This window comes from Hakea prostrata, chromosome 2 (assembly GCF_041222555.1).
Source record: "Hakea prostrata isolate BN-2017 chromosome 2, UWA_Hpros_2, whole genome shotgun sequence".
Taxonomy (NCBI): Eukaryota; Viridiplantae; Streptophyta; class Magnoliopsida; order Proteales; family Proteaceae; genus Hakea; species Hakea prostrata.
In genome coordinates this window covers 63,998,534-64,025,664 of record NC_142601.1, presented here as the reverse complement: position 1 = coordinate 64,025,664, position 27,131 = coordinate 63,998,534, and the positions used below count along the sequence as shown (strand labels likewise).

At 38.1% G+C, this 27,131-nt stretch overlaps 1 protein-coding gene across 2 annotated transcripts in view; it reads left to right on the top strand.

Annotated features, from left to right (window-relative positions):
* The window catches only part of LOC149025670 (ARM repeat superfamily protein), a 47,312-nt gene that overhangs the window by 15,358 nt on the left and 4,823 nt on the right, over positions 1 to 27,131 (top strand). For both annotated transcript variants that reach the window (XM_089145864.1, XM_089145865.1), the window contains 21 exons: positions 17 to 103; positions 223 to 339; positions 459 to 522; positions 695 to 837; positions 3,491 to 3,538; positions 3,635 to 3,703; positions 10,390 to 10,465; positions 11,414 to 11,544; positions 14,792 to 14,851; positions 20,771 to 20,840; positions 20,917 to 20,981; positions 21,070 to 21,131; positions 21,211 to 21,334; positions 21,415 to 21,472; positions 21,772 to 21,884; positions 24,208 to 24,285; positions 24,376 to 24,438; positions 24,580 to 24,675; positions 24,778 to 24,887; positions 25,898 to 26,087; positions 26,614 to 26,728. In XM_089145864.1, the coding sequence (XP_089001990.1) occupies positions 17 to 103; positions 223 to 339; positions 459 to 522; positions 695 to 837; positions 3,491 to 3,538; positions 3,635 to 3,703; positions 10,390 to 10,465; positions 11,414 to 11,544; positions 14,792 to 14,851; positions 20,771 to 20,840; positions 20,917 to 20,981; positions 21,070 to 21,131; positions 21,211 to 21,334; positions 21,415 to 21,472; positions 21,772 to 21,884; positions 24,208 to 24,285; positions 24,376 to 24,438; positions 24,580 to 24,675; positions 24,778 to 24,887; positions 25,898 to 26,087; positions 26,614 to 26,728 (1,939 nt within the window). The remainder of the gene's footprint in view (positions 1 to 16; positions 104 to 222; positions 340 to 458; positions 523 to 694; positions 838 to 3,490; positions 3,539 to 3,634; positions 3,704 to 10,389; positions 10,466 to 11,413; positions 11,545 to 14,791; positions 14,852 to 20,770; positions 20,841 to 20,916; positions 20,982 to 21,069; positions 21,132 to 21,210; positions 21,335 to 21,414; positions 21,473 to 21,771; positions 21,885 to 24,207; positions 24,286 to 24,375; positions 24,439 to 24,579; positions 24,676 to 24,777; positions 24,888 to 25,897; positions 26,088 to 26,613; positions 26,729 to 27,131) is intronic.

Sequence of the window (27,131 nt, the reverse complement as noted above, 5' to 3'; positions counted from 1 at the left end):
TTTTATTTTTATGTAGATTTATGACAAACATTTGCGTGCAAAGGCCCTTTCAATTGTGCACTCATGCATTTCTATTCTCGGGACGATGAGTGGTGTATATAAGGTATCTTACATCAATTCTCAGACTGCTCTATTGGACTTTAGCTCTGGTACTTTTTTGATGGATTAGAGGGTTTGGCTTGGTCCAATTTCAAATTACTCAGCTTAGTACTATTTGATCAGGCAGAAACTAGTGATTTGATGCTACCAATGTTCAAATCATGGATGGATCAGTTTTCCTTCATCTTACAATCTCCAGTGAGGTCTGAGGATCCTGATGATTGGAATGTCAGAATGGAGGTACGTTAATGTTTGTCCCTAAAAACTGTCATCATTATGAGGTTGTTTATCTGGTTTACTAGAGCAGGTTAAATATATCGTTGATTGATCTTCTGATATTTTGGGCTTCCAATTGTCAGGTCTTGAAATGCTTAAATCAGTTTGTGCAGAATTTCCCAAGCCTTACGGACGCAGAGTTTTCTGGTAGGTCTTTCCCCCTTAGTAGCAATTAGGTTCTTTTTATAACATTTTAGAAAAGAGAGTAGGTCCGTTAAATGAATTAAAATTTTATCGTTAAATCTAGCACTGTTTTGGGGTCTTTTTATTGATGTTTTCAGTATTTAAATTAAGGACCTAATCTCCTATATTGCTGCAGTTATTGTGACACCTTTGTGGCAGACATTTGTATCATCTTTGAGAGTATACGAGGCATCATCAGTTCAAGGTATAGATGATCCTTATCTGGGAAGTTATGACTCGGATGGTGCAGAAAAAAGTCTTGAGTGCTTTGTCATCCAGGTATTGTCTTTTGGGTACATGCTTTTCTTCTCCAAGAAGTGAGAGAACAAATTATCAATATATTTGATGTACAGAATGATGAAACAGCCTGTGTGCTGACACTAGTGGATCCTTCATTTTTTTTTTTTTGGGGGGGGGGGGGGGGGGGAGGTGGGTTGTTGATGGCAAGGAAAAACAACACCTCTTTATTTCTTTTCCTAAAAGAAAGAGACAAGAGGGGATATTTTCATTTGTGCTGGTGCGGATAGAAATATCATATTCAGATGTTCTTGTATAAGAAGAAAAATCCTTCCGCTAGAATGTTTTTGTTTGTGGTTGTCATTTCCTCCATTTGGGAATAAAGGAAAATTTTGCTTTAGCTAAACAAATAAACCATGAAGTGGGTATTCATGAACTTAGGAAGTCGATATAAATGGGTCATTTGCTTATTTTGATGAGTTCTTGAAGCTTTAGACTAAGAGCACCCTCTGTGCCACAGGCTGTGATGCTGTATTTTGCTAGAGAGAAGAAAGAAAATTAGTTTCTTTTAGTTAGTCTACTTTTGGGAAAATTACTGTTGCCCCTTGTGCGATAGTGAAATTACAAATCAAACCCTGCATCTACCAAAATTACTATTGGCCCCCTCATGTCTAATGGTGTTATGTGTCTGTTAGGTATTTTAATATAAAAAATCCATTGTATCCTTCACTTGAATACTACGATATCAAATTACGAATTTACCCTTTAAATTTAAGTACATCAAATATATCCCTGCATATAGTTTTAAGTGATGGGTGAAGACATGTCACCCATCTTCTTCAGTATTCAGAACAAAAGAAACACCTACAGTGGAGGTTTAGCTTGAAGAAGGGTTCTTTATTCTGACTTGCAGTTTCCATGAACACTTGCCCTACTTAGCTGGTTGTGCTGCCTTCTCACTGCGTTGGTTAGCTGCCCTCCTTCATCATTACCAACATATCTGATCAGCTGAGATCTAAAGTGAACAAGAAACTCAGAGAAATATAGGTATTATACTAACCAGAGAAACCAGAAATTGGTCACTTTTGAAGCAACGATTAATCGAGCAATTGCTCCATGTAGTCAATAGTCAGACATATGGAACTTTATCATCTGGTATTCTGGTTTTCGTCATCAAATGGCTGCTCAGCTAAATCTAATTCAATAGATAGTAAAGCCCAAAATGGTCATTGAAGAGGATAACACCATCCTGAATATGAAAACCAAAGAAGGAAAGAAGAATGGGTTCCTGTAACTAGAACTACCACAGAGGATTACCACCATAGAAGCGAATCTTGCAGTGATCGCAGGAAAGCAAACTCCAATAGTGATAAACAAAGCAAATAATGTTTAGAAAAATAAAAAAGAAGAAAAAACTTGAGTTACATAATGGAGGAATCAAATGAGTTGCTTAATCAGTCACAGAATACGGCCACTTTTTGTCATCTTCCCTTGTTACAAAATCGAGTGAACTGATTGAGATGGATCATCTTCCTTTGTTACAAAATCGAGTGAACTGATTAAGATGGATCATCACCATTTACAGGAGTTCATCGAGGACATCTAAATAGAATTTTGTTGAATCTTTTTACTGTTGCTCTTTTCGTTCCCCCCCCCCCCTTCTCTTACTTTCCTAATTTCTCTAATCTTGATAACCATAATGGCAAAGAAAGCAGATAATTGAAGTAGCATATATTGGGATAACAACTTGTCCATCTCCCACACCAGATATTGAGAATTTGCAGGATAACAGTAAAGAAACAAAACCCTAAGACACCTATGGGTTAAAGCCAATTTATATTGGGGAATAGAAGTAGACCTAGATAAAGTGAAGGGCTCTGTAGGTGCTAAACATGAATAAAGAAAGGTAGCCTTAGACTTCTCTGATATGGTGATAGCTATTATCTTTTGATTATTTCTTTTTTTGAGATGTTGGTTTCTCTTCTTCCCTGTTTTGCCATTGGAAGCTCCAAGCTTTGGTATTGTTTCTGTCATTTAGTCAAGATCAATCTGGGTGGTTCCTATTATGGGTTAAGGGCAAATTCCGAGGCTCGTTTGGAGGAAGAAGATGATGCGTTTGGTGTAAAATACTCTATTTTGCCTATTACTTACTAAGGTAGACATGTAATTTAATTTAAGGGTAAATTGGTGATAACCACCACTATTTTGGGCGTTTGTTAAAATGGAAAGCTGCCACATCATTAGTTAAGAAATGACTCTTACCGGCCGCGCGGGGGGGGGCACAGTAAAAGTAGGCAAAGTACAGGGTCGGTTTGGAATTTCAAAAAGTTTAGGGTTAAGGTAGTAATTTTGCTATAGTAAAAGTGGGAAATATTAGTTTTCCCTTTACTTTCTTATTTGTTTCTAGAGGACCAGTAGGGTTGCTCTGTTGTGACCTAGTGGTGATGGGTTCAAGTTGGGAAACAACCTCTTTGTAAAACAGAAGGAAGACTGTCCACCTGGATAATGAAACCTAGTGTATCAATTGGGAATTATTTAGCAGGTAATGGACCTCATAGTTTTAACTTGCTTCTTTTTTAATATCTGTTTAGACTAAATTTGCTATTGGCCACCTGTGCTCTTTTACCTGTTTAATTGATACTATATCAATTTACTAACTCATTAATGTAGTTTTGCATTCATCCCTAATCTACAGCTGTTTGAATTTTTATTGACTATTGTGGGCAACTTCAAATTGGCAAAGGTGAGTACTGTTTCAATTTGTTCCTGCTTCTACTTGTTGCTTTCTCATTTCGAGATGCTTCAAGTTAAAACATGTCTTGAAAATTGGTCATTGTAGGTTATAGAGAGAAATGTCAAGGAGTTGGTGTACTATACTATTGCTTTTCTGCAAATAACGGAACGCCAGGTCTCTTCTGCACCTTGTCTGCTACTCTGCTCCATGCTTTTCAGGAAATTCTTTCAAACTTTTTTTTCTTCTTTTCAGTAGGAATTATTGGGTTTCCGCATATATTTAGTGATGCTGTTAGCTGTTGGAATGGAGATTTTTCTTTCGGTAAATAAATAATCATGATCAAAACCCCCACAGAAGAGGGGAAGAGTTTTTTTTTTTTTTTTGGGGGGGGGGGGGGGGGGGGGTGGGTGGGAGGTACTAGACAAGGCTAAAGCTTTATGAAGTCGAAAAAGGAACATCAAGACCCCAAGATGCAATGTATGCCTTTTCTTGGGGTATTAACTATAGATCTATTATGAGGAACCATGGGGAGCTTGGAGTTGACATTAAGAAGATAGCTTTCCAAATCATGTCTTCAGAGCGGAAATTGGAATTCGACTTTTGGAGATTATGTTGCATCTTGATGTGAGACATAGCAGCCTAGGACATAAGCTTGCCTGTTGTGTCACAAATCATCAGGCGAACCTGGTGTTGAAGACTTTTGCACAAACAATGTCCCGGGGAGGGGGAGGGGGGATTTTCCTGTGCAGTGTTACCCAGCAATTTTTGCTATGAGCCTGTTTTAATGCCTTTTGACCACAAGCTGCAACTGTGGTCCACCGACCTTTACGCCCAAGTCCGCCTATTTGCATCGCAAATGATACTGCCCAAGAAACCTCCATTATAACCAATGCCACTCCTTGGAGAAGTGTAGTCATCTCCAACTTTTGTACCAATGGGGTCTCAGGCTTTCTTCCAAATAGAGAGGGAAAATGAATAGGAGAAAAAGATGTGGTTGACATCCTCAAACTGGGGGGAAGACGGGGCAAAAGGGAAGAGAGGGTGGTGTCTGGGTGGGGAAAGGAGAGAATTTTATTGAAAGGGTCAAGTATGAAATATCAATGACATTGTAGAGGACTGCTAGGTGATGCTTGGGATCCAGCTAGAGGGATATAAAGGTCCTATTAGCAATCCATAAGGAGGTGGCTCAAAAGGCTAAGAGGGATATAAAGGTCCTATTAGCGATCAATAAGGATGTGGCTCAAAAGGCTAAGTGATTGATTTGACAGCTTTTCCACAAAACCGGGGAGGGGTTAATGGCTGGGGGACCATCCAAATTGAGTCATTATTGAGGAGATAGTAGTAGACGTACTTAACCTCGACAAAATTGTGCTTGGTGGAGATTTTCCAGATTGACTTGAGGATGCTAAAATACTACAATTGCAGATCCTTTGGCTTCCAAAGCCTTCTCCAGCTTTTGGAGACAGATGGTTGCCCAACTAATTGGATGAAGAAATTTGGTAGCTTCCCTTTTGTTGTAATGTGAGGAATTGCTCCTCTAAAAGTATATTATTCACAAGACCCCAATAGGGTATTTATAGTTACAACCTAGTTAAGTCCTATACTAAGTAGGAAAATGAAATATATAAATAAAACTCTAGACTTATTAGGAAACATAATCTTATTCTAATTAGGAAACCTTAGTCCATGTTTTCAACAATCCCCCTTAAGTTTAAGCCTAGATATTTATCATGCCTAACTTGCTCATAATGTAATTGAATATCTTCGTGCTCAAGCTCTTTGTGAGCACATCAGCCCGTTGCTTTTTTTGATAGGTCTTCACAGGTCTAGTCTCCCCCTGTATATCATCCACCAGCTGTTCCTGTCCGGTCATTCCATCTTCCAAAGGAGGATCATCTGTAGGAATCTCAGGATAAATATTGAAAGGAGGAATAAACATTGGAACCTCTTCACTAAAACTTTCCCCTTGAAGAGGTGTTGGGGAAAAAAAAGGGAATTTGTTCCTGGAACACAACATCCATAGAGACGAAAAAACGACGAGAACTAGGATGATAACACTTATACCCCTTTTATGTAGGAGGATAACCCAAGAAAATGCACTTTAACCCACGAGGATCTAACTTTCCATGAACATGGTGGTTCCAGACAAAGGCAACACATCAAAAAACCTTAGGTAACTGTAAAGACTGTTGTATCTAAAAGAACCTCAAGGGGACAGCGTTGGTCTAAGACTCGGGAAGGCATTCGGTTAATTAGATATGCCGTAGTAAGAACGGCGTTACCCCAAAACCAAAGAGGCACATGCATAGAAAACATAAGGGAACGTGCTACCTCAAGTAGATGTCTATTCTTGCGTTTGGCAACCCCATTTTGAGGTTGAGTGTTGACGCAACTAGTTTGGTGTATGATGCCATGGTTTGCTAAGTAGGAAGGGAATGCACCACCCAAGTACTCAGTTCCGTTATCCGTATGAAGGATTTTGACTATCACTCCAAACTGAGTCCTAATCATATTATGAAAATTTTGAAAGCATGAGAAAACGTCACTTTTTTGGTGAATTAAGTAAACCCATGTGGTCCTAGTACAACAGTCAATAAAGGTAACAAACCATCTATGACCAGATACAGACACGGTCCGAGAAGGACCCCACACATCAGAGTGAATGACTGAAAAAGAAATTTTACTACGATTATCTGAAATAGGGTAAACATGCCTGGTCTGTTTGGCCAAAATACATGCCTCACAATAAAAATCATTTAAATTGCACCTTTTAATCAGATTAGGAAATAATTTGGACAAAATAGGTAAAGGAACGTGGCCAAGACGACTATGCCACTGTAATAAGGTAAAAAGTGCAGGGGAGGTGGAACTAGAGACCGTAGAAAGAGCTGATAGGGACCCATCTATTAAGTAGAGCCCCCCTTTTTGTTTATCACTGCTAATCGTAAGCCCTATTTCCAGGTCCTGAAACACACAATGAGAAAGAAAGAAAGTTATTTTGCAGTTCATATCACGAGTAAGGCTACTAATAGATAAAAGATTACCTTAAAACTTAGGAACATGCATGACATTAGATAAGGTAAGAGAAGGCGAACAGATAATAGATCCTTTTCCAGAGATAGGGGAGAGAAACCCATCAGTCGTTCGAACATCCTGAGCAATGGGAACAGATGAATAAGTATGAAACAAAGTAGATGAGCTTGTCATATGGTCGGTTGCCCCAGAGTCGATTACCTAGGAGGGATAAGTCAAATTGACATTGTGACAACCAAAAATACCTGTGGGGATTTGTGGATCAGCAGAGGGATCAATGATAGAGGCTATACTCGTACTGGAAGTCTGACTTGGAGAAGATGAGTCAAGTCTGGACATCAATTGGCGAAGGTGTTGGAGCTCATCTAAGGAAAGAGGTGTTGAAGTACTCAGGGTGTCAGAACTGGCTTGATTTGCAGATGTTTGATTGCTGCCCTTGATTCCATTTTTACCTCCTCCACGGGAATTTGTTGGACGTCCATGCAACTTCCAACACTTGTCCTTTGTATGACGCTCTTTTCCACAATACTCACACTTTACTGGAGGGTGAAAATTACCAGAACTAGATTTATTATTGCCATAACCAGCTACCAATGCAAATCTATTAGATGTTTGAGTGTGTAACATAGTTGTCCTTCAACTGTCCTCGGTATCTACCATGGCATTGGCTTGAGCCAGAGAAGGGAAAGTCTCTCTCGAAAGGATCTATGTGCGAATTTGATCAAATTCTATATTCAATCCTGCCAAAAAATCATAAACTCTGTGTTTATCTTCCCATTGTTGATAGGCGATAGCATCTTCAGCATTCTTCGGTGTAAACTTCCCATCTAAATCTAAAGTCTGGTAATATCCCCGAAGAGTGTTATAGTACTGAGAAAGAGGAAGGTTCTTCTGCTGTAATTGATTGATTTTCCGTCTAATTTCAAAGCACTGTGCGTCATTGCCAACTCTGGAGTATGTATCTTTAGTAATTTTCCAAATAGTTGCCGCATTAAGAAGGAGGAGATAACTCTCTGCTATGCTAGATTCAATGGAATTGATGAGAAAACCCATGACCAAGCATTTATCTGTATACCACTTGGAAAGTTGCAGACTAGGTGTGAAGGGTTTTGTAGAAGTCCCATCAAGATGGCCAAGAAGACCACGAGCACCAACAGCTAGGGAAACTGAACGGGACCATTTAAGATAATTTGTTCCATTAAGTTTCACAGTGGTTATCTGAAGTGGAGAAAATTCACGATCTTTATGAATGGAAGACATGGGAGACTCTTCAGATGTACCGGATAAAGGAGATATGGGATCAGCCATAATTGCAAGGAGAAATTATTCAAAAAGTCCTTGAACTTTTTCAAAATTTACAAAAAAGTCCCCTAAAATTGTTGCAAATTGCAAAAAAATCCCTGAACTTTTTCGGAATCATGAAAAAGTCCCTGAAATATTTTCAAAATTACTCCCACTAATTCACGTGAAAAGTATCTCCTCAGATTACCTCCAATTGGTATATTGTTGAATCAAAGTACACCAGGAAATTTCCAGGAAAAACTGGAGGGACACAACCGGTCTGCTTAAATACCAGACTCCTTAGACAAAATTTTCCTAGACATGCACTTAATCACCCAATATACAGTTCCAGGATACCCGGAAAGAAAACAAACACATGAATAACGACTTCAAAAAAAATTTCTACAGCACCTCTGTAGGATGAAAACAAAACCTTGCTCTAATACCATGTTGTGATGTGAAGAATTGCTCATTTAAAAGTATATTATTCATAAGACTTCAATAGGGTATTTATAGTTACAACCTAGTTAAGTCCTATACTAAGTAGGAAAAGGAAATATAAAAATAAAACTATAGACTTATGAGGAAACATAATCTTATTCTTATTAGGAAACCTCAGTCCATGTTTTCAACACTTTCCTTTCCAAAGGAAGAAGCAGATGAGCGATTCCATGGCGTTGATGGTATATCTTAGGAGCTCATGAATTTTGCACTAACGTATATAGGACAATTGAAGGTTTATCTGATTAGCTCAATACTACAGAAAAAAGGAAGGCTTTTGCTTTTCCATACCTAGAGCCTTCTACAGATAATGTCCAGCATAAAGGTGTAGTGATGACCAGTGAATCTGGTATGGATCAAAGGTTGGCCAAGATATCTCACTAAAAGGGAATCTAGGGAAAATCCTATTTGGTGGAAAGGGTATTCTTGTCCTTGTAAGAGACACCTGAGAGGTAAATGTGGGACTTAAAGATATTGGTTTGAAGAATTGCAAGGAGGATATAAAGGCAGAGATTTAGGAGGAAAAAGCCTTTGAGAAGATCATAAGATCATCAACAAAGGCAAGATTGGGTTATTTTGTCTTTCTATCAATTAATGTTGGTTTCTTGTTAAGTACCTTGAATCCTTGTGGGAACATAGATAAAAAACCAGGTCCAAATATGGATTTTAGTCTTGTAGGTAATTTGGATTTTCCAATTTTGGTACGGATAGAAGTATAGAACAAAATTCCATCAAAACTTGCGAAATTTCCCATTTTGGGAACCTAGAAACGAAAAACTAGGGGACCGAAAAAAAATCCCAAGTTTCAATCTAAACCGTCGAAATTTCGTTGAAACTTGTCGAAACCTCAAAACTTGTCGAAACCTGGTTCAACCTAGCTGGACCAGGCTGACCAGCTGGTTCATGAGGAAAAAAAATTCACAAATTTCGTGGGAAACATGGGAAATTTCATGGAAACCTTAGACTTTATCTTGCAAGTTTTATAACTTCCACAGATTTTCAATTTTTTTTGTTTCTTTTATGTCCCCAAATACCACGACAAATATCCCCTCCATTAGGACTTCCATATCCAAATTGTATATTCCCTCAGATTGGTTATCTTAGGTATGTTGATGACCAGACTTATAAAGTTGCAGGTGTCGATTACCTTGACAACCATAGGCATAAAATGTCATGGGATGTCTATGTTCGTTGGTTGGAGGAGAGGATGTTACATGTATGTACTACTCAGCTCATAGGATGGATCCACCGAGGCACTCCTCTTGGCACTGAGTTGTACTTTCCTTTTATTGTCAGTTACTTTGTATTTTCATGTTTTGAAGTTAGAAATTATAGATTGAACCTTATGTACTTAGGTAGTTAAGTTTATAGTGTACTTCTCGGACAACTCTACATTGATGTTATGTACATTGAATGACATATCTGCGTTGATTTTTTTAGCAAAATGCATGTGCCAATGTGTTCTTTATACTCTCATTAGCTTATATGTAGAGTCCCAACCTAAAATACTCTTTAAAACCTGTCAAAACTTGATGCCGAAACTTGCACGAAAAAGTCCTAAGTTTCCTCGAAATTTCTTAGTTTCCCACCTAGGTTTCCCATTTTCACCAGGTCGAAACTTGAGTTCCCTCGAATTTTTTTCTATGGGTAGGATATTTAGGAATAGTTTCAGTTGGTGGTTCAAATTGTTTTATTTGCCTGGTATAATCATTTTCTTATTAAATTCTGTTTCTTTTATAATTTATATGGTTTTTGTCTTGTGCGATTTCTCCTATTGCCCTGAAACTCTGTTTTCTCCTCAGGTTTCCTCTCCTATCCTCCCCTTTGTCTTCCCTTTTTTGTTTGTGATGATTGCTTTCAGTATACTTGTGAATGTTGTGTCTGTTTTTATATGGCACTTATCTCTTTATTGTGTGCATTTCTGGATCTGCTGGATCATTTCTTTGTTTGGAATTTTCAGAACATCATTTCATCTTTCAAATTTATCTTTATTGGAGGCCTCAACATATTTGTCTTTATGTTGTCCACATATGACTGTCGTGTAGGTGCATACCTGGTCATTAGATGCTAACCAGTATGTTGCTGATGAGGATGAAATTACTTACAGTTGCCGTGTTTCAGGTAATAGCTGGGTATATGTTTGGTCTTTTGCTTCATGCTGTTTATATTGTTGGTCTTTGTCATCTGCATTGACTATAACTTGGCATCGTAATTTGGTGTTATTTCCTGATGATAAAATGTTTTATGCACAGCCTATCTGTTTTCACCATATTCAAAGGTGTGTTGCCAATCCTGGCTGTTGGGTAGATCTTGCATTGTCATATTCACCCATTAGAGTAAAACCACTCCCTATATTGTCACTTCTTCCCCCTTTTCCTTCTGCCATATGGTTGACTTTCACCATTTTTCAAAAGATCCCTTTCCTTAGTGGACTTCACTCTACTTATCAAATGTTTCCACCTGTAACGCTGAAATTTGACATAAACTCAGGGACATTTGCCCTATGCCTACTCTTGGACCTTGGACCTTGGACCTTACAGTTCACCTGATCTGACACTTGGTAAATATTAGGGCTGTGCACGAAGCCAGGGCCCTCTGTTTTATCATGCTGCACTTGGTTATCTGGCCTTTTGCTTAATATGTTTTTTTTCTTGAATGCACATGCTGGTTGGAGAAAATTAAAGGGTCTGAAGTGCCTGAAGAGAGCTATTTCAGAAGTCCTCTTTTGTAACATGTTATCATTTTCTTTTTGTAGTTTCCAATTGTTTGTACTTTGTATGTTCGTTGAATAGACATGTTTGCTATTTAAAGTTTTCTGGTGGTTTTTTATTTTTTATTTTTTTTTAAACAATATTAATATGGCAAAGCAGGCAGGTGTTGAGACTTCTGGATGTGCACAAATGGTTGAACTTATTTTTCCGTTTTAAATTCATATAATTTCTTTTTATGAATTCGTGTTTATATATTTCTTGGAAAACTATTTTTTTTATCTGTATTGTTATGTCTCAGGTTTTCCCCATTAATTTTCTGGTTTTGTTTTTTGGCCTCTATAAATGACTTCACTTTCAGGAACACTTCTACTGGAAGAGTTGATCAACTCTTTTCAGGAAGAAGGTATTGATGCTGTAATTGAAGCTGCTAAGAAACGGTTTTATGAATCACAACAAGAAAAGGCTGCTGGTTCTACTGGCTGGTGGAGAGTGAGTAAACACTATTTGGATGTTTTTTTTATCCTGTGATGTGATAGCTTATGTGTTGCCATGTTGACATTTTATTCCTTTGGTTTGGAAAGGGATCTACCAAATAAATGATATAGGTCTAAAGGATGCTAATCTTACTGGGTGACAGGCTTGATACAGTTTGATAATTTTAAATAATTTCGATGGGTGACAGGCTTGATATAGTGTGATAATTTTAAATAATTTCGACGGTAAAATTTTTAAGAACATTAACTTTTGTAGGGCTCTCATCTGGGGAGTCAAGGAAGCTTGGGTTAATTGCTGTTCTAATTTTTCATTTTCTTTTATGCAATTTTTTCTTCTTCTTTTTCATGTGGTTGTCCAAGGATAGGAAATAACTTCATCCGTAGAGAAGAGGAAGAGCCCCATGACACCAGGAGAGAGAGTTCAGAGGAGTCTTGCACAAGGAATTTCAGGAAGAAATTTTTTTTATCCATTCATATCATGCTTGATTCTCCAATACAAGGCTTTAAATAAAAATAATTAACTCATCTCAACCCTACAATTGAAGTTTCCAAAGAAACCGTAAATAGCTCTCAACGCATATCTAATACTTGGTCAAACTGGAATTAAATAAAAATAGCCCACTTGTTACCCAAAAACTGAATTACATTAAAGCAACTCAAAATTGAACCAAATTAACCAAACCAACTTGCAAAAGACTCAAAAGAACATGAAATTGAACCTCAAAAAAACTCACAAAATCGCCCAAGAGCAATGCTTCTTGTCGAACCAAAGGACTCTAGCAACTCAATATCCTCTAAACTCGTTATCGACCCACATAGGTGCTGCCATGGGCTCATCTCTATGCTGGCATTTCTGGTAGACTTGAAACTGTTGCTTAAGGCTGGTGTCCTCCTAAGTAAGTCAAAATTGGATGTAGGTTCCACTTGAGGGCTAGGTTTAGGTCAATTAGGGCTTGAAGGTTAGGTTAAGTCAAGTTGATGATGAGTAAACTACCAATGAAGGTTTAAGGTTTCACCTAAGTGTTTTGAATCCTGAATTTTAGGTTTCAGCAAATTAGATATAGGTTTAGGTTTTAAAAAAATGAGCTTTTGGTGAAACTGTGGTTTAGATATTGAGTTAGGGGATGGGACTTCTCAATTGAGGATGACCTATGGGCTGTATTTTATCCAATTATGAGAGAATTCGGATGGCTGGTTGCTTGGGTATGGGCAGAAAATTAGGGTTTTGGCTTGGGGTTAGGGTTGATGGAGTCTGGGTTTTAATGGGAGGACTGGACAGCTAGGTGGATCAACTAGAAGTTTTGATGTCGGGGAGGCTGTGGAGGGTTTTCATAGATGGGGTTGGTTGGAGATGAAAATTCAAAAAAGGGGGAGTTAGGGTTTGGGAATTTAGAGGATTAGAACAAGAAGAGAAGGGGCTATGGAAGGATACTGTTTAATGAAGGGCAACTAGTCGAACAATGAAGAGGAACTTGATCTTGCTGAATTTTCCAACAAGATGAAGGAGTCTTCAATGAAGATTGGTTAGACTAGAACTAGGGGAAGCTTGAGAAACTTGGAGGAGCCTTCAAAGAATTTAATTACATTAACTCTAAAGCATTAATCTTCAAAACAAAACGTTTATTAATTAAATCATGGCCTCAACTGAGCGATTGTGTCGATATGTAGCCCTTATGGCTGACATAGCTTTCAAACTCAAACTGGGACTCAAAAAAGAAACTATGACTTCAGAATAGTCTAGGATTACTGTTCATGTGAACAATAGCTTTAGGATTCCCTATTACAACTTCGTGATTTAATAAAAAAAACACTAATTAGCTAACTAAAAGTTTCTAAATATTAAATTATTCCCATGATTTGTTGCTAGTTAGGGAGGCTTCCTACACCTAAGTTAAACCTAATGGTGCTGCTATAGGAAGGACTCCACGCCCCTGATGCTGTTTATAGGCAACTAAAATGCATAAGAAGTTTGACTGGTCATCAAATCCAGGATTGCTAAAATATGATTTATACTAAAGGCATTATGTTCCGATTAAAACAAATAATTTTACTACACTTCTGGTTTTTAGCAATGTATTAACGTATTGAAATTTATAGAATTTGTTTTTGGATGAATAAATAAATATATTTAACAAAAGGAAACAAGAGAACAATGTCTTTAAGCAGAAGACCAAAAAGAGGAACTAAGACCCCAAGGAGACAACAATAAGCCTGTTCCTTGGGGAATCGTCAACAGGGGGGATGGAGCATGGCTAATAGTCTAAAAGATACATCAAAATATATGGCATTCCAAAATCCTGTCTATAGAGCGGGATTTGGAAGTCCATTTCTAAAGATTGCGCTCCCACCAAAGGTGATGGATCAAGGCACAGTACGCTAGCTTATCAATCCGATCGCAAATGGAAGAATCTGAAAAGTTTCTCAAAATCCAAGACCAATTTCGAATCCTTCCATAGACCCATCTTACCCAGATAGAATCATGCTTTGCGGCAATTTTTCAAATGAGTTTGAGAAGGCAAGCTAGGTTAACATCAGCGATCCGGGGATTCCAAGGCCTCCTTCAGAGGTAGGGCGGTAGATGGAGGACCAACTGACCGGATGGATGAAGCGCGAGGCTTCCTGCCCCTTCCAAAGGAAAGCTCGAAATAAGGACTCCATAGCATGGATGGTAGATTTGGGAATAGAGAAAATTTCGCACCAATAGAGGTAGGTGGACTAAAACACAGAGCGGATGAGGACCACTCTCCCAGCAAAGGATAGAAGCTTACCCTTCCAAAGTTGCAGCTTCTTACAAATAGGCAATGGTGACGAGGATAACTCTAGCATGGATGGTAGATTTATAGAATTTTTTTATTCGAGGATAACTCTAGTATCAGAAAGTTGGAGATTTCACCTACTTCCAAAAGTCTAATTAGAACTAAGATTTTGCAATTTCATCCTTTTGGAAACTTTTAGCCCCCCCCCTCCTATGCATTAAAATTAGGGTATTTGTTTATTTATGAATAATATCATAGGTGCATGTAATATTAAAATGATGTTTGGCATAAATAAGGGTCAATGACTCAAAGGCGGTATCACCTTAGCCCTCAAAATTTCACCTAGAGTCTTAGCTGATGCCTTGAAAACAATAATCTGCTTTACTTTCTCTTATTGTCTATTACTTTATTCCTCATGTTTTCTTACTTGAAGAGATCTCATTCTTTTTTGTCTTCTTACTTAGCTGTAATTTTGTCTTTATGCAGATACGAGAGGCCACCATTTATACTCTAGCTTCTTTGTCAGACCAATTGCTTGAAGCACAGGTTTTGGATCTTTTCTTTTTCCTGCCTTTATTACCAATATTGAGGTTACCTTTTCATGATATTGCTTATGTGGTGTTTAGGTTCATTACTTGAATTTATTGTTGTTGCAATACAAAAGAAAATTCCTTACCAAGTTCAAATTGTTTAGTGTGATTTTCACAAAAGATCCATCAAAATTAAACCCCCCCCCCCCCAAAAAAAAAAAGAAAAAGAAAAAGAAAAAGAAAAAAGGGTCATACCAAAAGTTTTTAGCAATGCAAATAGGATACTCAATTCATCAAACATTTGCTATAAGCTATTTATTTTATCTTAGAGATCGAAAGATATTGGAATTTTGGATAAGAATTTAAGCCCATATGTGTGTGCTTTTTGACTTTTAAAAGAAAAAGGGCACACTAGCTCAATTCGTTCAGCGTTTTACCATGTCTCTGAAACGAGTTAAGATGTTTCTTACATTGTATATTGTGCTACTAACCACCCGTGTTCACACTAATTTGACTTTGAATTATGATAATTTAATTTTCTTTTGGATTATTTATCTATTTTTTTGGGTGAATATTTTTTTTTGGATGATTAAATAATTAAGTTAAACACCAAGAAAAACAAAGGATGATACAAAGAGGGCAGGGGGACCAGCCTTCAAGGAGATCGGAAAGAGGAGCTAAGATCCCAGTAGATAACAATGAGCATGTTCCTTAGTGTCACACCTCGCCCGCCAGTCTCAGTCAAGGTTTAAAGTATCCTGCAATACCATACGATACTAGCCGATACGTATCCATATTTGACCAAACCGATACGATACATCTCGATACGTCTCTCCATTGAATTACATTAAAATACATTAGTCAGAGCGATACAATACTCGATACGGGACAATACGTCTCTTAAAATCACCTGACCGATACGATACTCGATACCGATACTTTAAACCTTGGTCTCAGTTACCCGTCCGACCACCTGTGGGGGTGAACCGTCACAGGATCCACGGTCTTACCCATCAATAATAATAATCACAAATATAGACAATCAAGAGCAAGAATAAGTGCAATAATTAATAAAAATGTTACAAGAGTCCAAATACTCCAATAAAATCAACGAACGAAACGAAAGAGAGAAAATCAAGAATCAAAGTAAAATTGAGTTCAGCGGAAGCAAAATAAATAAACTAAATAATCTTCTTTCTGGTTTTCTTTTCTAAATCTAAAAACTAGTTTTCTAAATTAGCAAGTAAAGATGTCCTCCAATCTTTCTCCATATGATCATCAAAATCCTGGGAATCTGCCTCCGTCAGCCATCAATGGGTGTTAAAAGTGCACACAAGCATCTTCAGGAGGCTTCAAGCTCTGCAAGTTCATGTACCACTGTCTGTGCCACATCAGCTTCATAGGAGAAGGCTCTTTCATACAAATCGTCTCCAACTTCTGATGTTGTGCCGCCATCTGTACACTCATATAATACATACAATGAAAGGAATGAGTTCTGACGAACTCAGTAAGGAACAAGCAATTCTCATATATATGTCAATACAATCCACGAATGCATATATGAAATGATATGGATGGTATGCAGAAATATGAATGCTTCTAAGATCTAACTATGCAAGTCTCTATCAGCTGATATGCTTTAAGATATACACCAGCCCTTCTCTGGGTAGGTCTAGTCACTCTGATCCGGCAAGGACTGGTTACCTCTGTAGGGATCCTGGGCAAAGGGGTAAGTCCACACCTGGCTCTCAAACCATGGCTGGGGGTAAGTCAACACTCTCTCACCACGACCATTGGCAATGAGTACTGGCGCATGTCGGGGTTTCTAATCCAATGCAAGTTATAATGGTAACATACTATATGAAGTCCAAATACTTCCCCTATGGCACCAACCAACTCGATTCAGTATCCTTCGCAACCTAGGAGTGAGAACCCTCACGGACTGGCTACCGTTGTTGGATTCCACTCCTTAACCCTATGGTCATCCACATATTATTCGGGCAGATGCTCTCATGACTCCTCACGACACCCGGTCCGCTCCTTGGATGTCCATGAGCCCAACCCTAATATATACAACCCTACCATTGCATGACCAACAGTGGACCACTGAATCACTGCACGGGACTGGTTACTGCTGTAGGAAGAAACAGAGTCACGTCACCATTGTCACGGGTCACCCGGCTTCAATTCCCCTACCGAAAGGGTAATAGCATGTGGGGTACCTAGCCATGCAATTCTAGACTCTCCTAAATATGTCATCCAGTAATCATGATAGTGCTAGAGGCATCAGTGAGCATGTGTCCCATACCACAACCCTCTGATATCTCCAACCAAAATATCCCAATGGAATACCCCTTCCATCACAACTACACTACATCACTCTTTATCATACCATGAACAGTTGTGCAATATCATAGAAGATGAAGTATATCAAGGAACACCACAAACAACAAGTATACAATAAGATTCACATGCTTTATACAATTACAACAACTTACATGATCAAAGAATAGTAAATAAAACAGCTGAATCACCATGTATATGTAATTGCATATAAGTGAGAATGCATGTCCTTACCTGTAATTTAGTAAAAGTCCTCTAACTTGTAATCCAGAAACTAATATAAGACTTTTATTTGAAACAGAGAACACCTAGGCATAGGGTTACAAGAATGTATAAGAGTAAAGAGTCAAAACAAATCCAAAATCAAACCTACACAGTCACTGGAAACCAGCCGATTGCTTGTGCCGGTTGCTTAAGTTAAGCGACCTCCACAAGTGACCGCCCCTGTTTCAGGCAGTTTCCAACTCTGAAAATTGGACTTTTGATCATCCGATTTCAATCCGTTTTGGGATGATCTTAGTCCAAATTTCAATCTTAAAAGCTCTAGAACAAAGGGGTAACAAGAAACCCTAAAATTAACAAAGATTTATTACCCAAATCATTCCCCTTGATGGAATCCATCCATTAAACAAATGCGGGGATTCGTTTCTGGACAGGATCTCATCAAGAACATTGAAAAGGGAGATACAACTAATCAATTGGGTAACCACTAATAAAATGGGAATGGGTTCATATCAATCAGAGGTTAAAAAGAAGAGAATAGCAGATGGAGATTCATTACCTTAATCAGAATCACCAAGAATATAAGAGAAAAGGTTCCATATCATTAACAGCACTTCGCCCACCTTCCAACACATTTCCATTGCCGCCTAATCGCACAAAATAGCAATCCCGAACATAAAAATGCGTTAATAGGGCGAGGGTTGCTATTTATAACGAATAGGGGGCAAAATAGGGCATTTTCCCGCAAGCAGAACTGGGCGGTCGCTTAAGGCGTCGCTTGGTTTAATCAACCGCCACTAGCAACCGCCCCCAAGTATATTGCTATACAAGGGTGCTTTGCTCAGGGGGGTTGAAACCCAAACACAACCTAGCCCTAAACAACACATGGGGGAGGTCTTACCTTCATTCCGGACATCTCCAAACACCACTTGCCTTCTACCAGAGATCCAACTTCCCAGTAAGGCAGATTCTTCAACAAGAGAATCCAGATCCATGGGTTCTAGATATGGATCATGGACTTCTATCTAGACACTCCACAAAATTAATCCGACTAGACCTTCGGGTTCTCGGACCTGCAATACAGATTCCCGGTTAGAAAAACGGGGGTTGTTACACTTAGGGGTATCAACAACCGAGGGATGGGGGATAAAGAGAAGAAGCCTAGTAGAAACATCAAAACAGATGGCACTCCAAATTGTCTAAAGAGCGGGTTTGGAAGTCCATCTCCTAAGATTGAGTTCCCACCACAGGTGGTCGACAATGGCACAAAAAACTAGCTTACCAATCCGGTCACAAATGGAGGTACCTGAAAATTTTCTCAAAATCCAAGAACAATCACGAGCAAAACCAAGAACGAGGGCAAATGGAAGCTAGGGTTTTTTCCCAAAGGGAATGGGAGAAAGGGCAAGTGAAGAACAAATGCTCTAAGTCCTCTAAACCATTACAGCGAATGATGCAATTGGGGTTAGTTGGGATCATGGTGGGAGATCTCGCGAGATATCTCGCTATTTTGAGATAGCGAGACGAGATTTGCGAGATGGGAGATCTCGCGAAGATCTTGCCTTTCTCTCGTTGCAACCATCAAAACTTGCTGGAAACTTAATTTTTTGCCGGAATTTGTTGGGGATTCAACTTTTAAACATCTTTAAGACATCTACAACATCAAATTATCATCTTTCAAGCCTATTTCAATTAGATCTTCAACAAAGGTAAGATTTTCCCCCAAATTTGAATTTTTTTTTCAAATAGAATATTCTACAATGGGTGTGTGAGTCTAGTGTAAATATATGTTGATCCACAAGCTTTGATCTAACTTTCATGGAAACCAATTTAATGTGACATTTAAACCTATATATGACATACTATAGTGACAAGTTGACTTGGGAGTCATATGTGGCCACCGTTTAGAATCAGTTGATGCAGAATGTTGAGTGATACTCTTGCTATCTTGTAGTCTTGTAATCTTATTACTCACGTACTCTTGTGATTGTGAACTTATGGATTATGATTTATGACTTACTAAAAGTCTAAACCTTCGTATGGTTATAAAATTTTGAAGACATTTAAGTTCTTTGATAGTTTGATGTGTAATGTATTTAATACTTTATAGTTGATAACATGAATTACTTGATATCTCTACATTTCGGTTTTATACATAGGGTTGACTTAGAAGACATACTTAGGGTTATTTTCTCACAATTCTAAGGCCACCAATGTGTTCAAAAGGCCTTAAATAGGCTAAATACCAAATTTCAGCCCAATCGGGGCCCTAAAACACACCGAGATGGGTCACCGAGATTATGCCAAAATTTTGGTAAATCTCGACTGAGATCTCGCCATCTCGGTCGAGATCTCTCTATTTTGGAGTGGCGAGTAGTTGGGATATGGCGGCTAATGAGGAAGACTTGGGTGGTAAGAGCTAGGTTAAGGGTTTTCCAAAGGGTGAGAGAATGGTGGGGGATGTGACCGTTAAACCAAACCAGGGGGTGCCAAAGGGGCTGGGGGGAAGGAGAACAAAGAAGGTTTCAAGTTGAGGATGTAGAGAAAGATTTGGTGGGAGAGGGAAACCAAACGGTGAGATCGTGAGGGGAATCCAAGTGAGTAGGGAGCGAGTCCCAAACTTGTGTGAGACTAGGGTGGGGGGAGAGGGGACCAGGAGCCATTAATGATGAAAGCGGGGAGGGGGTGGATTTGGGATGTGGGTCTCATAGACAGCACAGGGGGCCAAGAAGGGTAAAGAGAATACCCATCAGATGCCACGGATCCAGCCAGTAGGAGGTGGTAGAACCAGAGGAAATGTGGGTAAAGATGGTGGAGAGAGCACACGGTCTCAACAGGAGAAACTTTCTCCATACCCAAGAAGGATTGGAAGGGATGGGGGTAGTCCAAAAGGACTCAGATTTAAGAAGATAAGAATAGACTCAGTTAACCCAAATGGAATCTCGCACTATGGGTGAATAATTGTTTGTCTATTTTTGGTACAAAAGAAAACTAAACATGCTCACCATTCTTTGTCTCCGATGTAAAGGAAGGGGAAGGACCAAGGAAGACTTTGATAAGACATGGTGCGAGATGTCCTTGACATGTTGCATTTACATCATTAACATGGTTGCAAGAATGTTACGTTCCACATTCTACTTGTTAGAAGTGAGAATGAAATCCTGATAGGATGTAAGATGAAAAAAATCGTTTGTCAGATGTGAACAGAGTATCTTTTCCTTTTATTTTTATTTTAAGTGTCTAAAGTGGTTCATATGTTTGACTGAAAGGTCAACTTTCACATTAACATCAGTTTTGAAACATGAATTTACCCCATTGGTTGAGAATATTGAGAAAGAAGGTTTTAAACATTGCTAGCTACCTGTTGCAGGATTCAGGATCTGCTGAGTTCAGTACTGGGAATCTAATTGAGCAAATACTCACTGAAGATATAGGAACAGGTAATTCTTACTTTTTGACTGCTTGTTCTGAAATATTGGTCCTAGGAGTAATTGACTGGACCATTTTGTGATGCAGGGGTACATGAATATCCCTTTCTTCATGCACGGACATTTTCAGCAGTTGCGAAGTTCTCATCTGTGGTATATGTTATGATATTTTCTTGTATCCCAACTGTAGTAAGGATGTACCTTCTTTTATGAACTTGGTCATTTTTCTGAATTTCTGCAGATCAGCCAGGGAATTCTTGAGCAGTTTTTATATGCAGCAATTAATGCAATAAGTTTAGATATGTAAGTGGTACCATTCCTATGCAATCTCTCTGTTAAATCAGAAGATGCTGATTCTTATGGTAGCATATTCTGTATACAGTCCACCACCTGTTAAAGTAGGTGCTTGCCAGGCCCTCTCTCAGCTCCTACCTGAAGGAAACAAGGGAGTTCTTCAATCTCATATAATGGGCTTATTTTCATCCCTAACAGATCTTCTTAAGCAAGTAATGTATCTCCCTTTGTGTGTCCTTTGTTCATGCTAGTTGAGAAATACTTGAATGGATGCAATATTTGTGCTTCCCAGGCATCTGATGAGACGCTACACCTGGTACTAGAAACACTGCAAGCTGCAGTTAAGGCAGGTCTGTGTGTGTCAATTGTTCTTTTTTGGTGTCCTTTGTTAGTGTTTTTTTTTACTTCCCTCTTTTTTTTTCTTTTTTTTTTTGGGGGGGGGGGGGGCGGGTCATCCTCCACTTTTTAATTGTTTATTATGATTGTTTATTGGCGATCTTAAAAAAGAAGTATAGACAAAAGGTGTATGGGGAAAATTCCATCAGCCCACTGAATGGGGAAGGCTGAAGGATTGTTGTTTTAACAGTAAGCTGCTGTCTTTATGTGGTATCAAAATATATTTCATTGTATTCTGTTTCCTGAATTACAGGTCATGAAGCAGCTGCATCCATAGAGCCTCTTATCTCCCCAATTGTTCTTAACATGTGGGCAGAAAATGTTTCAGATCCATTCATTAGTATAGATGCTGTTGATGTTTTGGAGGTAATGTGCATTTGTGCATTTGTGCACTGGAGTACATGGGAAATACTTTATATTTGTGACGTTTAGAGGTACTTTGCTTGTTTCATACATGGGTGACTAGATGGCCCAAGGCATTGGTGAGTTGCCTAGGCGGATGTGCAGTATATGACCATACATAATATAGCAATGATAATTTTGTAATTTTGCTGATATGCATTATAGATGCCATATGAATGTAATATGTTATATTATACTAGTAATGTGAGAAAACCAACACATAATAACTAAATTGTGGGATATAATATGAGCATATTCATAAGAACATGAAGCAATTAACATAAGTTAGTGTAAACTCATATTAGTGTCAATAATGTGTGTTTCTAGCTTGGACACCAAAAAAGTGTAATAAGTGGTGTCTTGATAACTATGCTATTATTATGGTCTTGAGTGGTAAATATGTCCAGGTATCTGTATTATCCAACATCACTGTATTATCTCCTTACCTTGAGGAAGATTAATGAAGGTCCATGTCTTGTGAGAGACTAGACCGTCCATTTCAATGGTTATAAATTTTTCCAATTATGGGCCTGAATTTTCCCTTGATAGTGGTGCAGGTCAAACACCGAATTGGTCTATTTTCCATTGACACCAACCTAGGGTTGATAGATATGAGTGTTGGACCTTTGTTTAACATGTTTTTCTAGTCATGGGCCTATTCTCTAGGCCACACATTTAGTGTTTAATTCAAGTATGAGAATAGGTTTTTATTTTAGTTTAGTAAATTTAGTGTTTAATTCAAGTACGAGAATAGGTTTTTGTTTTAGTTTACTTGATCTAATTATGTAAATTCTGTCCCAACTTAAGTTATAAGGCAGAATATTTTTTTTTATGTTTGATTTTAGTTTAAGTAATGTTTGAATCATCTAGGATATGACAAATAGTCCTTAAAAGTTTAGTTATAAGAGTCCTGTTTCGATTTGGATTAGTATGTTGTAGGAAAGTCAGGTTCTAAGTCCTAATTTCACTAGGACTTCTTACCTAACGCTATAAATAAAATCATGGGTATTGTACCTGAGGCTAAATTTTGGAATACAATTAATAAAGAGAGTGTTGCCGCCGAAGAGAAAGGTGTTGGTAGAGTTTCTCATCAGTGGTAAGGGATCTCCACGTGATTGAATAAGCAACCTAGCATTTCTATTTGAAGGATTCTTCTTTGCTGGTGCTTGTAGCCTGTCTCCACTTCTTTCCATTTCCATTACACCCCATTTCAAGGTTTGCATTACAGGTTATTAACAAGTCTGCACCTAATCCCATTCCCTTTCTCATTCCACCCACTTTTTTTTTTAATTTTTTCTTGAAATTTCTTGAATTTTCGGACTTTTCTAGAGACCCAAAATTCAAGGTCGGATCTACACCAATCTAACCATTAGACCTGTCCCAAACTTTAGGTTCATCATTCACCCAACCCTAGTGACCTTAGATCTTAGTTTGACCCCATTCTGACCATTCGATATGAAGATGTAAATATTTTCTTTAACTTTCCTACTCCCTCAAACCCCTAAAGCAAGAAGCTTATATCTTCTAATTTAGCCATCCAAGTCCAACCTTTCTTGGGGGATCATGCCCCCATACCATTACCTGCATTCCCTTCAAGCTTCAACCCATGCTCCTAACTTTTCATCCCATATCTCAAGAACCTGCCCCATCCCACCAGCTATTCCACCATTTTAAATTTCTCCAAAACTAACACCCCATTACGCACTAGGGAAATTTTTTCATGCCCATAGTCCACCCCATATCCCATAACCAAAATTTCGAGAAACCTTTTCTTGGTCCCATATGAGTTGGTTCTCTTAAAAGATCTTGGAAGGACTGGCTCTCATTCACTTGAGGTTACATCAGATAGAGATGCTAAAAATGTTGTTTGCAAAGGGAATAAAAATGATGTAGTAAACATAAAGAGGACCATCTTAGCCTGAACAATTAACAGTGCATTTTAGCGGAGTACTTTGTGCATGGCAGGAGTTCTGCCACTGGCATCCAAGGTTCGAAAGAAATTTCTAACTGCTCCTCTGCACTTCATCTATGGCTTTTTGATGGTCTAAGTACTGCTTGTGTATACATTACTTTGAGGTAATTTGTTAAAATGATTAACCATGTTTCTCATGTATGTGATAAAATCTGGGCCAATAAACTATTAAATTTTATTATTTTCAAAATTTTTCTTTGGCCTTACTGTACCAGTGTGGTTCTATTTTCATAATTAAATATATATATTTTAAAAAAAATTTCAACTGAAACATATAATGGGTTGTTTCATGAACCTTTCTTTTTATCTTTTCAGGCGATCAAAAATTCTCCTGGATGCATTCACCCTTTAGTGACACGGATTTTACCCTCTATTGGGCCTATATTAGAAAAAGTAAGACCCAAAGAATTTCTAATTGCATTTTGGGCAGCTTTGTGGCTTTAAATTATGCTCATTTGTTTCTGATAAACTTCATTGCATCAGCCTCAGCGGCAGCCTGATGGATTGGTGGCTGGATCTTTAGATCTTGTGACTATGCTATTGAAAGTAAGTTCTAAGATTTTAAAGTACTGTTGCTTTTCTCCTTTTTGGTCATGGTTTCAATACCCATACAAATTGGATTCTAATGGCATCAATATTTAGTTGCAACCTATTTTGCTATTGATGGCTTTTGTTAATATATTGCAGAATGCTCCTATTGACATCATGAAAGCAGTCTATGATGTCTGTTTCAATTCTGTTATCCGGATAATCCTCCAAAGCGAGGACCACAGTGAGATGCAGGTGGTTTTGTATTGTATATGCTGTATAATTCTTTCATTTGTTAAGAAGAATCTAATATGTTAATTATTATGTACTGGGGAACATCCATCTTGCAAAATATAGAATGCCACAGAATGTTTGGCTGTTTTTGTGTCTGGAGCAAAGCAGGAAGTGCTTGCTTGGGGTGATGATCCGGGTTTTGCAATGAGAAGTCTGCTTGATGCGGCCTCTAGGTAGTTTCACTCTTGGGTTGCCTTTTCAAATCTTATGAACTTACATATTGCAATACTGCTTAAATTTGAAGTACTTGTTGCTCAATTTTTGTTATTTGCTTCCGTGCACCACATTGTTTGTTGTTGATTTCCTACTGCAGCATGGACATTCTTGTTGGATAATGTCGAAGCTTAGTTAGGATGCCAATGTTAGTTTGCACTAGTGACAGGATTTTGACCCCAAATTGGAGTGCCACACAGTCTCCCATTCTAACAGACTAGCCAAAACTGTTTGCAGTCTCTTTTTAAAATTCACTTTCTTAGCATATTACATATTGATTGGAGAGGTGATTATATTAGATTTAGGGGCAACTTATGGTAGACCCAAAGCCAAACTTCTCCATCTTTTTTTCAGTTTGATGCCTCTAAAGGAAAATAAATGCAAAATTTTTATTCCTAGATAAATACAGCAGCCCAGCTTGCACAGATAATATAAGGTCTCACAGACTTTGGGATGTTACCAGTTATTCCTCTTCTAAACCACCACAATGAGGCATTCTTACCCTGTGTGACTATAAATTCCTTAATTTCTGCTGCGCCCTATTTATCCCATGCCCCCCCCCCCCCCCAAAAAAAAAAAAAAAAAAAAAAAAAAATTTGTGGTCTGCTATCAGTTTGTTGCTCATAAAAAAGGAACAGTAGTCTATTCTTAAGCTGTGGACCTGTTTGTCTTCATCTTCAAAAAGGCATCGTACATTTGTGTGGGTAAGACATGACTGTGAATGGCAAGACAAGAAAATAACCAGAGCTCTTAGGAGTTCATTTTCTGATAATTGTCCTCTTTTGGTCAATGTGTGATACAATTTGGCAAATCGCCATTTATTACTCTTGCATGCGATCATGTTGGTTTAATTTTGTATTGAGAATTTAAGATAATGAATTAGAATTTCTACTTATTGGCACTGAGAAACTTCCATAATGCCCTTATTTATCCTTGGTTTCTTTATGTTTAATGTTAAATCTAAATGTAGGCTTCTGGATCCCGCTCTGGAAAGCTCTGGATCGCTTTTTGTTGGGAGTTATATTCTGCAGCTTATTTTGCATCTGCCTTCAGAAATGGCACCACATATTCGAGACCTTGTTACTGCTGTTGTAAGGCGAATGCAATCATGTCAAATAGCAAGCTTAAAAAGCTCGTTAATCCTTATTTTTGCTAGACTGGTAAACCTTCTTCCCACCACTTAGGCTATTTTATCTATAAGCCCCTAGATATCAGTCTGTGTAACTTCAGCTGAGAATTTTGGGTTGTCTGACAAATATCGAGTCATATATAAATAAGGATCTTGTATGGCTACACGTATTCTTTGTTTGTAATTTCTGAAAAATCAGCGTCTTTACCAGCACAATACTTCCAATGGATTATAATAAATACAGGGAAATATTACATTCAAATGCAAGGCTTTTTGCAGGTCCTCTACACCCCTAATAGTTTAGTACTTAAATCCTTGTCCAATTGAATAATACCATTTTCCAATTTTCCTGTCAAAGCACTGGCCATCATTTTCCTTGTTAAAAGTGCGGGTGATTGATTATTTCTTTCTAGTATGATAAAGAATTTAGATGCATGTAGCAGGTCCACATGAGTGAATGAAATGTTGAACTTACATTGATTTCCTGATCACATTGCTGCTGATGGGCATGAGATTTTCTGGCTTATATTATTAGATCTTTTCTTCTATCCTTGCAGGTCCATCTTAGTGCACCAAATGTCGAACAGTTCATTGATTTGTTAGTCGGATTGCCCACTAATGACCATGAGAACTCGCTGGCTTATGTTATGTCTGAATGGACTAAGCAGCAATGTAAGCATACTTTTTCAAATTTGCCTCTTCCATTTTTGGGTAGAACATGATACATATTGCATTTAATGAAATTTTGCCCAGTTAACATAAAAGATCAACAAGGTTGTGCATATTTTGGTTCATTTGATGGATCATCCCTTAAAGAGATTATGCTTAAAGACATAATTGGGTGGACAGGTTGAATGTGCTTAAAGACATTAACTGGAGTGGAAAATATGTTCAGACTGTTGCCTGTCTTCACATGGTTTAATGCTTATCAATAATACTTGGTCATATTCTTTTTAAGGGAAGCGAGTTTTCTCCATTTGGGCTACTCAGATTGATAGGAATTAAAATAAGTTTTCTATGGTAAATGATTTTTCTGCTACTCTTTCTTTCACTAATCTGGTTGTTATAACATTTG